At 38.3% G+C, this 13,754-nt stretch overlaps 1 protein-coding gene across 1 annotated transcript; it reads left to right on the top strand.

The window, feature by feature from the left end:
* Window positions 1–6,142: 6,142 nt before the first annotated feature.
* Window positions 6,143–7,710, top strand: BCAS2 (BCAS2 pre-mRNA processing factor). The gene has a single exon (XM_022804665.2). The coding sequence runs from the start codon at window positions 6,302–6,304 to the stop codon at window positions 7,139–7,141; it is 840 nt and encodes a 279-aa protein (XP_022660400.1). The 5' UTR covers window positions 6,143–6,301; the 3' UTR covers window positions 7,142–7,710.
* Window positions 7,711–13,754: the final 6,044 nt, after the last annotated feature.

The raw sequence follows: 13,754 nt of genomic DNA, 5'->3' as shown, positions 1-13,754 counted from the left end.
TTGATTGATCACCCTCATATACCAATAACAACACGAGCTCTTTAGATTTCATCCGAAAATTGGCATTTTGTACTTTTTTTTTTCGAGCAGTTAACGATCGTTCGGATGTGGCGTCTCGGAAAAAGCCATGGTAATCGTCGTCGGTACCCTGACGTCATCAGTTCTGCCGGGAGTCCAAAGATGCATAAATATTTACATGTGTATAGTGTCATTTTGTACGATACTTAATTTCAAACAGCAGGTACTCGAATAGCAGATTTAAAATGCTCGAACGACCTCAAAGACAGTCCACGTAGAAAAATGTAGAAAAAAAAACGGCATTATAAAATATTTAATGTTTACCGCATATCGATCCCAGCTGCGCTCGATCAAAACAGTCGATTTTTAAAAAGTGATCACGTTCTTTATCACGCTTGGAGTTTTGTAACACATAAAGTAAAATTAACAAAATCGACAAGTAGTCAAGTTAGCCGTCAGTAATAGGTTTAATGTTAGCTTGAAATTGGAGTGTGTCAAAAATGTTTTTTTTCTGCGCAGTAATTAACTTCTCTCGCTATACTTACGCTCGAAATCATTGCGGCAACCGTAACGGCCACAAAATAACACCTATACACGTACACATTAAGCGACGTGTTTATTGCTGATCACTGTTGAACACACTAAAACAATTACTGGCAATATTTCAAGTTTGCTAAAACTTACCGACTATGTAGGTTCTAATCGAATGAATTCGCTGCTTTTTCCTTGCCTAAACATCGAACAAAAAAGTGTCTACTTGAAATCGCTATTCCCCTGGCGGTCAAGTCATGGCGTTCGTCCATTTTCGTGATCACCCCTGTAATCTGCTTGTTACGTATAGGACGAGTTCGGTGCATGTCTTCTTCGTGACAATAAATAACTTTGCCTTGCACTCATGGCCTTAAAATAGCTTCAAGGTCAACTACGAACATGTTTATGTTCAGTTACTTTTAATGCCGTATTAGAATATATCCACCGCTATCTAGGCGGCAGGAGGGAGTCTGTAGCCGGGTAGCTAAACTCCGTTTCCATTGACCCCCCATGTTCGTATATAGCAGTCATAGACAAATAAAAAGCAGACTCGCTTCCTGTTGGCCTTATTAGGAACTTTAGAATATATTCCCCAATAGACTGAATATTATTGCATTCTACGTCTTATTCTCTTTGAGAACGTTTTGACGTCGGCATCGGCAGTGGTGCGAATATACTTTGTATGTGGCTGGAATTCTAATTAGACTTCAGCTTTTCACTAATCCGATCATCGCCAAAAATAGGTGTGGTTACCTGGAACGTTCAAATTCCGATTGACGGGCCCAAAAATGCCGGTTCAAGCCCCGTTATCGGCTAGACTAGATGCTTGATAAATTAGAAGAAAAAAAACTCATTCAGATTAATTATCGATCTAGTGGACCGCTGGCAAAAGGATAAACTTCGGAATACCATAAACAACCTTACGTATGTATATAAATGATAAACTTACCGAAGACAATTTAAATTAGACCGGTTTATTTCATACCATGCACATACCTCTAAGGTACTTCCCATTATTTCGAATAGATAATATTGTGAAATTATTCTATTACTAGCGGTGAAACCTGTAGTCATCGAGTTTTTCATTTAGTTTTTTTGGTGGTGATTAAATATTTTCGATATAGCTTATTGACAGACGTTTATCACAGACGTTTATTAATGAATGGGCAGAGTGGAATATTTTCGGCCAGTTTTCTTTCAATACTTCAAAGTTATTTGCTGAATAGAACATCGCTGCCCAATAAAGCACATAGAACTCTGAGCGTGACTTGAATACGCATGAGGATGTACCAAACATCCTTTCCATGGAAAGCGAGGTCCACGCTTCAGGAACTAACATAAAGTTCGTCTGCACTCTGAGGTTTCGTTCTAGCCGGTGCAATTCTGCCCCCGTGCTTCTGCACAGCGTCACCTGCACAACGAACTTTCAACGGTTGATAATCATTAAGGCCAACTCTGATGCTATAACAAAAGCGCCGCCATTAGATAAGACTGGCACGTTCCTGTAGAACTGCTTAAACTCAATATAGGTGCTACGTTCTAATCATATGCGCTGTCAGCGTGTCTGAACGCTTAACCAGTGCATTGTTGTATTAAGTTTGGTTGATGTATACCCAATACACGTGGCGTAGACACACCTTTATCGCTATAGTAATGACTAGTAAATCATTTTTGCCCATATTCTAGCTATTAAATAGTTTTAGATATTAGCCAATAACCAGCGTTCGTGATGCGATCTACAGTCTTATTGATCTTACTTGTTTTTGAGCAAGACTGGACGCGTTTTCGTGTCGATGACCTTATTCTAGCGCCATGTTGATAATGTTTTACTAGGAGCAGGATGATGTTACATGTGTAACGTTTTGCTTCCCGTAAAAAAAATATGCCTGAACAAAGCGATCCGAGCAAACTATCCATCTTCGTGCATAAGATTTCTACCGTTTGTCCTGCTTCAGGAAAACATATCAAAGATAGGCCAGAACCATCAAAGAACGAGGCTTCTGTTCTATCAGCTTTTTAAACAAAATGTCTGAGGTGTGTAAACATATTGCTCGTGTCAATAGAGCCCATTCTATTCCTACAGATACCGACGGCCAGAAGACAAATATATAAACAGACGAATAAGGTGGCAATGGATGTTAGTGACAACAAAGGTCGTTTTTTTTTTCAAAAGCAATTTCTTAAAAATACCTGTTCATCATGGATTTGCGAAACATGGAAACAAAGTACCATATACAGACGTCGTGCAACGGGCTCAAAACTGTGACAGCTAAGGGTTTTGGTTGTTACTATCGTTGTTCGCTGTCAGTGATTTCTTCATTTTATTTGCTAAGGACAAATCATGATCGTCATGTTTTATCCGCTCAGCAGTCTGCTAGACATATATGTTTACGATTAGAGGCAGCTAGCTAAAAACAGCAATTTTCGTGTTGAAGCGGCTGCTTATTGACATAAGTAACTTGTATAACTTGCGACAAAATTTCGTAAACCAAACACGTAAGATGACCGATCAAACTGATTACCCTTATTATGTCAACTGAATTATATTCATATCTTATTATGTCAAATAATAGATCATTTTATTTTAATTTGGCCAAAATACATTGTAGGACATGTCAAAAATAGAGTCTTTGGTATTGACGGATAACGCAATGATATTTTCCAAGTAACAGTTCAGTAGATATTATATCATATCTCTTTTTAATTTTAAAGATTAATTATCTCAAAGTTATATGAATGCCTCAAGATATAGTCGTTGGTAATTAGAATACTCTTATTTTCAGATGTATCCTTTTTTTCGAGGTAGCATTTACATTGAAATACATACATTTTTTTTTCAGGTTGTATTTACTTTTTTTTTTTTATTAGTTTATTTCAACTTGGATTATGTGTACTGCAATATGCATGATATATCGTACTGGAACAACGCCCCGCTGAATCAACGGTCTTTACGATGAAGACAGGCTAGAATTATACAGGAACTAGTCTCGCTTTATGCGAAGCAATCTACACTGCATATATAAATATAGATATATATATATATATATATATATATATATATATTGGCTGTATAGGTTAAAGAACGATGAGTTTGAGGAATCATCCTGTTTTCTGTTGAGATTTCTATTGTGATGTTTGCCTGTCAGAAGCGGTTCGATAATTTGCTATTATGAACCTTATGCTAAAGTCTAGAGTTATCTTCTCACGTTTTTTTGTTGGCGCGGACAAAAAGCATGTTTGCATCTAGATCCTAGTGTAAATTGTAGCTATAGTGAGACAGTTATTTATCTCCTATACGTTGCTATATTGAGGTAGAACGACTAGCTAACTATGTAGTTAACTTACGTTAAGCAGCTTACGGCCTTGGAAGTAAAGGCCATGTTTTTTCTATCTGGTACGACGGAATTTTCGTCGATTCTAAATGTAACCTGTTGAAATTATAATACTAAAGAACATAAAGTTTATTTTGAAAAAGTTAAGGCTTAACTAGCCTTGTATATTCATAATGATCTTGATGATCTTTTTAGTGACTAAGGTCAAACAATTTCAAATTTAAAAACTTGGTTTACGCACTTGCACTCATTCTTTAAGTTAGACGCTATACTTACAATTAGAAGAAGATAAACTTGAGTTCAGGATCTTAACTATATCTGAGCAGCAGTTTACTTTTTGTAACATCGAACCCCATAGCACATGTTCTGCTTATACGATCGGAGAACGATTAAAGCGCGCAGGCTATTACCTTCTATGATTACTATGACATTCAATGTTGTTTATTTCAAACTAAAAATTAATACGATTCATCAGAAATCGACTCTTCGCTAGTTTTTAGAGTACAAGAATATTAGTCGTTCATAATAGTCTTACTACTACAAAAAAAATACTAACAATCGGATAAAGGAGAACACGCGTCGATTTCGGATCTGCCATTAGACAGAGCTTAAACTGCACTGGCTAATAGTAAATTATAGCCTATACCTGTGTGTGCTCGGCTGTATATCCGGAACGGTGTTTTATGAGTTGGTTACTACACGAATCTGTGGATCCTTGATGAGATCAATTTGGATAACTACCGCCAAATCCAGTTCTGCTGCCCGAATCTCGTGTTTTTTTTCTCATAGAATCGAGCGACATTTGGTATAGATCGACTGTCGTCAGCCTTCCTGAAGTAGCAAATTGTTATGTATTTAAATTTATGTTAGCAACAATAATTGGTTCTGGCACAAAGGTGCGATCTATATTTGATTCGTACGTTAATAGAATGATGCGTTCGTCTCCGACGTTAACGTGGCTAGTCCTTTTCCGGCCCACCATTAGCTAACAAGCACGGAAGGGACCTATATATTCAACGTGTACCTAACGGATGTGGTCAAGTAGACTATTTGATGTATGTGAAATGCAGCTGTTAGAAAAGCTGCCGCGCATCACGTTGGGACTTGGGAATCAGCCACATAATAAAATATCATAAAACAGGGATAAAAAAGAATCATACTATCAGAAAACAAATAGAGTCCAATTACTATGGAATGATACTTGTTTTGCATTTCGTACATAATTTTTAGATAATCCTCCTAATAACAAACGTTCATGGCAATAAGTCAAAGTTTGCCTACGTCTTTGATTACATATTTGTAGGCAGCAATAATATTCAACCAAATAGAAATCATCTACTACATCATTTTTTGTCTATGAAAAAAAATGCGCTATTAAAGGATTCTATTTTCTAGAAATAATGTCTCTACATGATACAGTCGTGATACCATGAAATACGTTAGCCGCCATTTGTCTGACATCGAAAAACGCATGCATGTGGCTCGGGGGTTCGATGCTATAGCTGTTAGCAGGTAACAAGTCGATGTAATCGTTGTCCTAGTACCCAGTAGTCTGAGCCGTATAAAAGGCCTTCAGTATAGATGCTACTGTATACATGATAAAAACCTTTTATATAGCATAAGTACCGGCAATAAAGTTTGTGTCAGGAAAGGAGCTAATGCAAAAGGCCTTTAGTCGCTCAAGTCAAATATATGTATTATTCACACGCTCAATTTTTATATACAAACATGTTGAATTGCACTGTGGTACTGATAGATGGTCGAATATAAAGAACTATTTTTTTGTGAAGAAAAAAATGTTGGCCGGAAAGAAAAACACATTAATAGTCTTAGGATGCTCGGTTGGGAGTGGTCTAATAAATTAAATCAGTATGAGCGGGCATTAAATGCATTTTGGATACATGACTGTAAGGTAGGGATCTACTGACAATTTTCCTAGGTAAACTGATATGGAATTTAAAAGTACGGAGGAAGCTTACTTACTTTACATATGAAAAAGTACGGAAGAAAGTACGGAAGCACCCATTGAAAGTGAAAGGGCCATACAGCTGCATGGAAGTTTTACCAAAAAAGTAATATTCATATCATATCCAATGTATATGTCTATACTAAATATATACATATATATATAACGGATGGGTCATGCCAGTAGATAGGCGTCATTTCTTATGTGGAACAGCCGTGCCAAAAGCACCCTTTTAACTTGGCTGAATCGCCCGCCTCGTTGAAATATAAACAAAGATGCATCCATCTGCGAGCATAGACAGCTGAACTTTTGACTGTATTGGGTGTTGATGGGTTCAATACACTCATATATAGCTGGAAACATTTTGTGAAGAGAAAACTGTGTTAGATTGTTTCAAACTAGGCGTCCAAAATTCAATCTATTACTCTGACGTATGTCAGGGTGAAGTGACGTAATGGTGTACCAGGTTATAGGCAGTACAGGTGGAGCGGGACAAGCTGGCAGCGTTGTGGGCGGTCCAGCCGGGGATGGTGGTGCCGTAGTTGTCGATGCTTTACCATATATTGATCACGAGTATGATGGTCCGGGAGTGCGTGAAGCTGTGTTAGCCATGGTGGAAGAAGAGACCCGCCGATACCGACCTACGAAAAATTATCTCGAGCACCTCCCGTCGCTCAATTTGCACGCCTTTGAAACGGACATTATGCGAGCGGAGCTTGAGCGTTTACAATCTCGCACACCAATGGACATGATCTCGATGAAACGCTACGAACTGCCCCCCCCGGTTCACGGACGCCACAACGACTTACAGGCCTGGACAGAGGCCGTAGAAAATTCGTACGCACAATTAGAACAGCAAGTAACTCGCATTATTAATTTGGAACTACTCGAGAAATACGGCGCGGAAGTGTGCAAAGCCCATAATGAGGTTCTTGTCGGTCTAGCGCGGCATGTTCAGGGACGGCTACGTGACATGCGCGCACAGATTCAGGACATTCACTTAGGCAGAAAAACCGAACAGACCGAAGTTGGTGAAAGATTACAGCTGCTTGAATCTCAGTGGGTCGGACTTGTGTCGAAAAATTACGAGATCGAGCGCGCCTGTGCTGAACTTGAAAAGGAAATGGTGGCATCTGAACATCAGGAGGATTCGGCCGTTGAAGGATGGACTTCTGAATCTGTAAGAGACGATAAAATGGATATATCTAGCAATGGTGATAAACACCAGGATAATAAAGGTGCCTATGAGAAGAGTGAAGAACCACCCACCAAGAAGATTCGGGGCCCCGAATAGACATAGTCCGTGCCGTTTCTTGGAGAGATCTTGTTTTGAGAACCTTCGCTGCGGCCTTGGTTAAGATGATGATGGACAGAGATGTCATTGAGTCTATTTTTTTTGTACGATTTTTGTTATATATTTACGGTTACAGCCATGTTTCCGAAGTTAATTAGAATTCGAAATTGATTTGTTATTGTCTGTAGAAACGTTTACCCAGACATTTATGAAGTGCATCCAAGTCTTTGATAGTGACGGATTCCAGACTGTATGGACAGTATACCAAAATTTCTTAAGAATTCTTGAAACAAACACATCGCATTGTAAAGACCCAGCTGTCGGTCACAACAGCGTACAGAATGTATGTTAGATATATTCAATGTTTCCGAACGATTTTTTTCGTTTACAAAATCTACCAAAAACATTTGAATCCTTCAAAGATTAGTTTCTGCTAACCTAAGTGTATTAAAGCATAAGATATTTGAGATTCAAAAAAGATGTATTACTATAATTCGTTATGAAATACTATACGAATGTTTTCATCCGTATAGTACATTTAAATAAAAAAGTGAATGTATGTATGTGTATATATGTAATGAATTATTCCATCAAAAAAATAATGTAAACTTTGCATAGATCTGCGGGCAACAGAACAGGTAAAATTACAATGATGACATTCAGTTATCATTTAAATTTTAGTTTATTTCCGGATATATAGTATAGCTTGCAGTTAACTAGCTCTCCTTTATATACAGTATAATAAGACACAGGCTGTACAAAGGTTGACCTTTTTTCGCGGCCTCATCTTCTATCAGTATTGCGAATAAATGAAAAAATGTGTCTTTTTTGTTGAAATTAGAAACAATTGTGGTAATTTTTAATTCAGGGGTAGGTCTCTAGTAAAATTTAAATGGAAAGAAATGCCAAGACAAGCAGTTCTTTTGAATATATGTAGGAATAGTCATGTGACCTCATACGGACCAGTACGGTAGCCTAATTCTGTCACAATATTGTATTATATTGCGCTTTTTTTTTCTTAAGTTTAGAGAAATTTAAAACCTTAAAAATGTTATGGCTTTCGATATGAATACAACGAAGTCAATCATTTGTATCTAAGCGCTATATTTGAAGGACATTGAGTCTAAAGCATTATGAATTACCAAATAGAGCACTCGTTTTAGTTACGGGATGACCTGTGGGATATTTTGCGGTTTTCTTGCTCCAATCCTCATGAAAAATGAGTAATGACGCATGGACGCCAAATAGTACCAGCTAATCCACTATTTCTCAATGCAAACTCTAATGAAATATACTTGATCCATGTTTCAGGAAGTATGGATAGCTGTATTAGGCACAGACTAAACGTCCCGTAACAGCAACGACGCATTTTAGAGAGATGTGAAGTGGCCTAGATTGAAAATCGTGTGGATGGTTTGTTTCTTGTTAAAGCGAGCCAGCCTTGTTGAGCAATGCTTAACTAAAGTAGTAGCGGGTGTAGAACTAATATGCTCGAAACAGTCATTCTTAGATACACACTAGCTGCGGGTGACAATAAAATGAAGTGATGCAGGTCGCCACCAGGCCCTTTGCGCACTGTCAATCTGGACACCAAGTCTCATAGTTAGTAACAGACCCCGCTTCTTCTTTCCTAAATTTTCTTCTCATACCTAGCTACCTGCAAGCACCTTGCACGTAATTTTTACGCTTTTCAGAAGCTTATGAAGCATTTATCCATGAGATTTTCTTTCTTGGTTTGTTTTCCAGATTTACTTTGTTTAGCGTAATGTCGTTTAAGCTGTTTCATGTGTCCTTCGCTAGCCGCTGTTGGCGATGACATCTCATGCCCATTTAACTGCCCCTTTTGAATGTGACGTGTTCAGCCCGAGTATTTTTTATCTTCGGCGACCACTATGCATCCCAAACACAAATCCGTATGAGTTTTCGATGGGATGCATGTAAGCAAACATACATATTTCGTAATGCGGCCTGGGAAAGGAAGCCTGGATGATGGAACCTAAACGGGCAACCTAGGAAATTCACCATCTGTTCTTTGCCGACTAGTAATATATCTCGCTTGTGTTATACTCACTTTGTTGTATGAAAAATTGCCCACGGGAGTGTCTGTTATACATAGCCCACAACTGCATGAAGTGGATGTGAATGTTCCTACGCTGCTTCACTCATTGAGCTATATGGAACAGGCCTCATATGCTAAATATTGCGGTAGTGCATAGCCGTGATTAAGAACAATAATGGCCCAGAACGATGTCTTTTCAGGGATAGAAGTTAATGTCATGACTCTTTGGTATGGTTTGTTTTTATTTATAACAGTGATGAGATCCAGTTTAATGCATTTTTCGTGTCTCTCCTTCAAAGTGAAAACCAGAGGCGAACATCGCTTTTTTCTTTTTTTTTTTTTTATAAACAACATCGCATTTTTTATTTTTCGCGTACCTCATAAACGGCTTAAAAGTTAACTGACCTTGCTCTTTTCTCATTCGAAAATCAGAATCATCATACCGAAACGAGATATGGATACAGATGACGGTCCGCATCCCTACTCTTGGAGATCCAAGCAATACGATCACTTTATTTTCGCGTTCACACTCCCGAGCTTTCCTCAAATTAAGAGAAACGAGAGACGAACATGTAGTCCTCACTGATGGGCTGGATTCTCCTTGCAGCTTCCCTCAGATATGTTATTGTTTCCAACCTTATAATTGCAGTCGTTGCGGACATATTATGTAAAGGTTTTTCTCTCTCCACAGTTTGCATTGATGGTGGCGCACGTATGGGATAAGACGGAGGTTTGCCTAGACGAACGCGACTAGTCCACTCGGCTTCAGTTAAAATGCCCCAGACGGCTGAACAACAGCGGGTGGAAACAAAACGTGCATGTTTTGCGCAGTTTCGTACCGTTGATGCACCAATGATGTGGTGATAATTCGCCCTTCATCCGTTAACGGTCGTCGGACTCCGCCGGCGGAGCTAATCAGCTTACCGATCAACCGTCACAGCTGCCACTCCGATGATAACTTCATATTTTATTACACCAACGATTGTTTCTTGTTTCAGTAAACGAGTTAGTCGAACGAAACTGAAAAACAATTTTCAGTGTGCTTTTACTTCTTAAGGGATGCGTAGCAATGACAATGATGATGGAATTAGTAATGTATGTCTTACCGGAAGGCTGTTGTGATCGAAATGTCTTATTGAATCTGATGTGGAGAACATACGAATGATTGTGCCAATTGCATGCCAACTGACAGGGCAAAGTGACTCGAGTTACTGGACGTACCGTAATACAACCGTTGATATTCAGTAACTAGACCTAAGAACCCAAAAAAATATATGACAAAATAGTTTTGAACGGTCATCACTACTAGCAAGTTACCTGGCTTTAAACTAAACTACCGCATGTTGTTGTTGTTGTCATCATCATTTAATACCTGAACGGGAGCAGATCGTCTTTGATTTTGCTACCATGGCACTGTTGGCAATTATTACGAATTTGACGAGTTCTATGAACCCGATAGAAATATTAGACACTCAATAAATGAAGATCTTCATTTGACACGATGAATTCGAGATTTTTATTCGCCTGATTTTAAATTGCAAAGACTAAAACTCAGAATGACTGACAACTCTATTTGCTATTCTGTGTTCGTTTTATTCTACCGAAGGTTTTACCGAAGACCACCATTGATGAAAAAAAAATCATGCCAGAGAGTTTGAATCAGCAATTTCTGCCCTTTATGTTCTGAGATTTAGTAGTACAAGCCGCCTTGACAATATTTGTTCTTAAAAAATAACATCAAGGTTTCCATGTTGCCTAGTTCACTTCAGTTCACAACACGATCCATTCTCATCGTCTCGAAATCAAAACAATCAAATATGCAGCTATCAGAATTGAATAACAACGACGAAACAAATGTCCAGTACGATTTCAGCGTTCTTTTCTAATAAACTACTATCATTTTTGATGCTTTGTTTCGTCGCATTGATTGAATATCTAAAACGTTGTTCATCATTAGCTCCGGAACTTCGAAATGTAGAGCCGCTTTTTTTCTATTTATCGCTGGCCCCAAAGCCATTCTAAAGAATACAGAATTTCATTTGTTGCTTTTGACAAGCGTAAGAAGAAAACGAAAAAAGATCGAGACAAATCTGGCACTTTGCCACACCGTTAAATTTGCTGGCGAAGAAAAAAGTTTACGTAGAATTAGTAATGAACTTGGTGCTTGTCCGTGTACCGGAGCGTCGAAAAGCCAACAGTTATGCTAGAAGAGATGAATAGCGAACGACTCGTCACTAATCGATTGCTTCATCATATTGTCGTCAATTTCGCGGCCGCCAGAACTAGAGTGCGAGAGGTGCACCGCCCAGTCCGCTACGGCTAAATGGCTACCCTTCATAGTCTATGTAGTTAGTCGGACCTATCTTAGTAAAATAGCTGAATAAAAAGTATGCGCTAGTAACAATGGCTATGACGGACAGCATGCGAGTGTAATATACTGATAATTCAATGGAACGTCTCAAGAAGAGTGTGGGGATTTCCGACTGGGAAGGCCCGAATCTGAGTTAAATCTGAATTTAGTTGTTTGGTTTGTTTGTCTGCCTGTCTGGTTGTAATTTTTATTTTAGCGGACCTATCGAATGCATTCTCTCCTTTCTGCTGAAAGGATAGCTACAATTGACGTCACGATGAATGAAGCATCATCTTGCGATATGCGGCGTATATAATACTAGTTGCACAGTGTTAGTCACCATTGTCCGGGCGGTTAATGGAAATGGTAGACGATTGCTGAATGGATCGCGAGAACGGTCTGTTCTCGAAGAAGCTATTCATTTTAAAAAGAATACAATTCAATATTATTTCTAACATCATATTGCTAAAATAGTTTCGGCATAGGCACTTTAAATTGTTCGTTTATGCGTGAGACTATCCTTACTGTAATCGGTGGTGATGGTGTAAGTAAACTGCGTGACGACCGATATTGGCTGGTGACCGTCGGAGCAAACATAGATAGTGGCAAAAACAAACAATGTTTTGCCTGTATTATATACATTTACTTTGTCTGGAAGACGTCTCATTATTGCATTGTGGCTACTTGTAAAAACATCAGGGGTAGACCTATTAAGGAAATACATTATTACGTATGCGTGGCTTATGGCGGCTGTATTTGCTCCCCGCATCTACAGTATTAGTTTATTTAGAAAATAATGGCAGTTTTTATTATTTCTTTGACTTTCGGATTTTCTCTTTGCCCATGTTGTCTTACGTGCCGTGTAGAGTAATTGTCATAATGTCAAAATGTTTGTTTAGAGTAGGCTCCGAAAACTTGGCTTATCGGCCAACTTGGCCGATGTTGAAAAGCTACGAAAGCAAGACTGAAAATTCATCATATGCACGGTAAATGCTTTGCTATCCAGAAAAATACAGACTATTTTAACCATTATCTTCTTTAAAAAAAGTCTCTGAGCAGTCCTCGTTGAAATAAAAAAAAAACTTGCTGAAGTGCTTTCCTTAGATTGAAGTCATATTCGTAGCAAACCACGTTAGAGTTGCACTTTCAATTTGAGGGGGCCTTTGTACACGCCAGGCCTACCCAGCACCGTTTCAGTAGCTTGTTGCCATCAGTACTAGACAAGTAAAAGGTATTGAAATCAATGCTATTTTCTGTTAGTAGACATAGTCATCTTTAGTGTTCAAGTTTATAACAATAATAAATATATCATAACAAATTATGATGTGCCAGATGACGATGACAACAGCCCTATAAAGCGAGAAAAGGTTTTCCTGCAGTATATATTACTTGGTTATCAACAAACGATAAATTGTAGAAGAAAAGCAATGACATAAATCATCATTATGTTCGGAACAAGTTTATACGAGATGCTTCGACTTTTAAAATTGTTACTGACCAAGTGATGATAGTCATTTATGGGTTTCGAAAATGTCACATAGATTGTAGGGTGGCCGCAACCTTTGTTGAAATGGGTTAGCTACTTGATATAAAATCTATCACCTACGTAATCAAGCTTCTAATTAACATAGGGAACAAATTAGTATCCACTTTATTGGGAATTGCACTAAAAAGAGATAAGTATTGTATTTCATATTATGGTGGCAGTAATCTCAACGGGTAGGTTAATCGGCAAAGCGCATATTTGAACGAAGATAGACACAAATAGCCCTGCTGATGATAAAACACGCGAAATAAGACACCTGCTGAGGTACTCTGCTCATAAATTTGCTGATCTTCGCTGAAATGTAAACACAACGACACTCTTTCCATCTACAATAGTTTCCTAAATTAAGTTGCAAATATTTCGTTTTACGTGGATTTTTGTTCCGAACGCTTAGCCAGTTTTTTTAGCCTATCCTGGTATCCCTCGTTAGTCTCGATAAACCTCTTTTACCACCCACGCTATGCGCTTGCGGCGCGTATTTTTCCAAAACATTTAGTTATTTGAAATATTCGTATGCTCTAACCAAAGGCGGATATATTTTTTGAAGTTAGCTAGACCTATCAGGTTCTACCAGTCATCTACGGATTTACTGTTACGTATTATTTACCTAAAATCGAAATAAACACGCTAACAAAGGCTTACTGTAAAAATACTATAT

This window comes from Varroa destructor, unplaced genomic scaffold (genome assembly GCF_002443255.2).
Source record: "Varroa destructor unplaced genomic scaffold, Vdes_3.0 BEIS01000004.1, whole genome shotgun sequence".
Lineage (NCBI taxonomy): Eukaryota > Metazoa > Arthropoda > Arachnida > Mesostigmata > Varroidae > Varroa > Varroa destructor.
The sequence above is the reverse complement of the archived record's forward strand: the minus strand, read 5'-3'. Positions and strand labels throughout refer to the sequence as shown.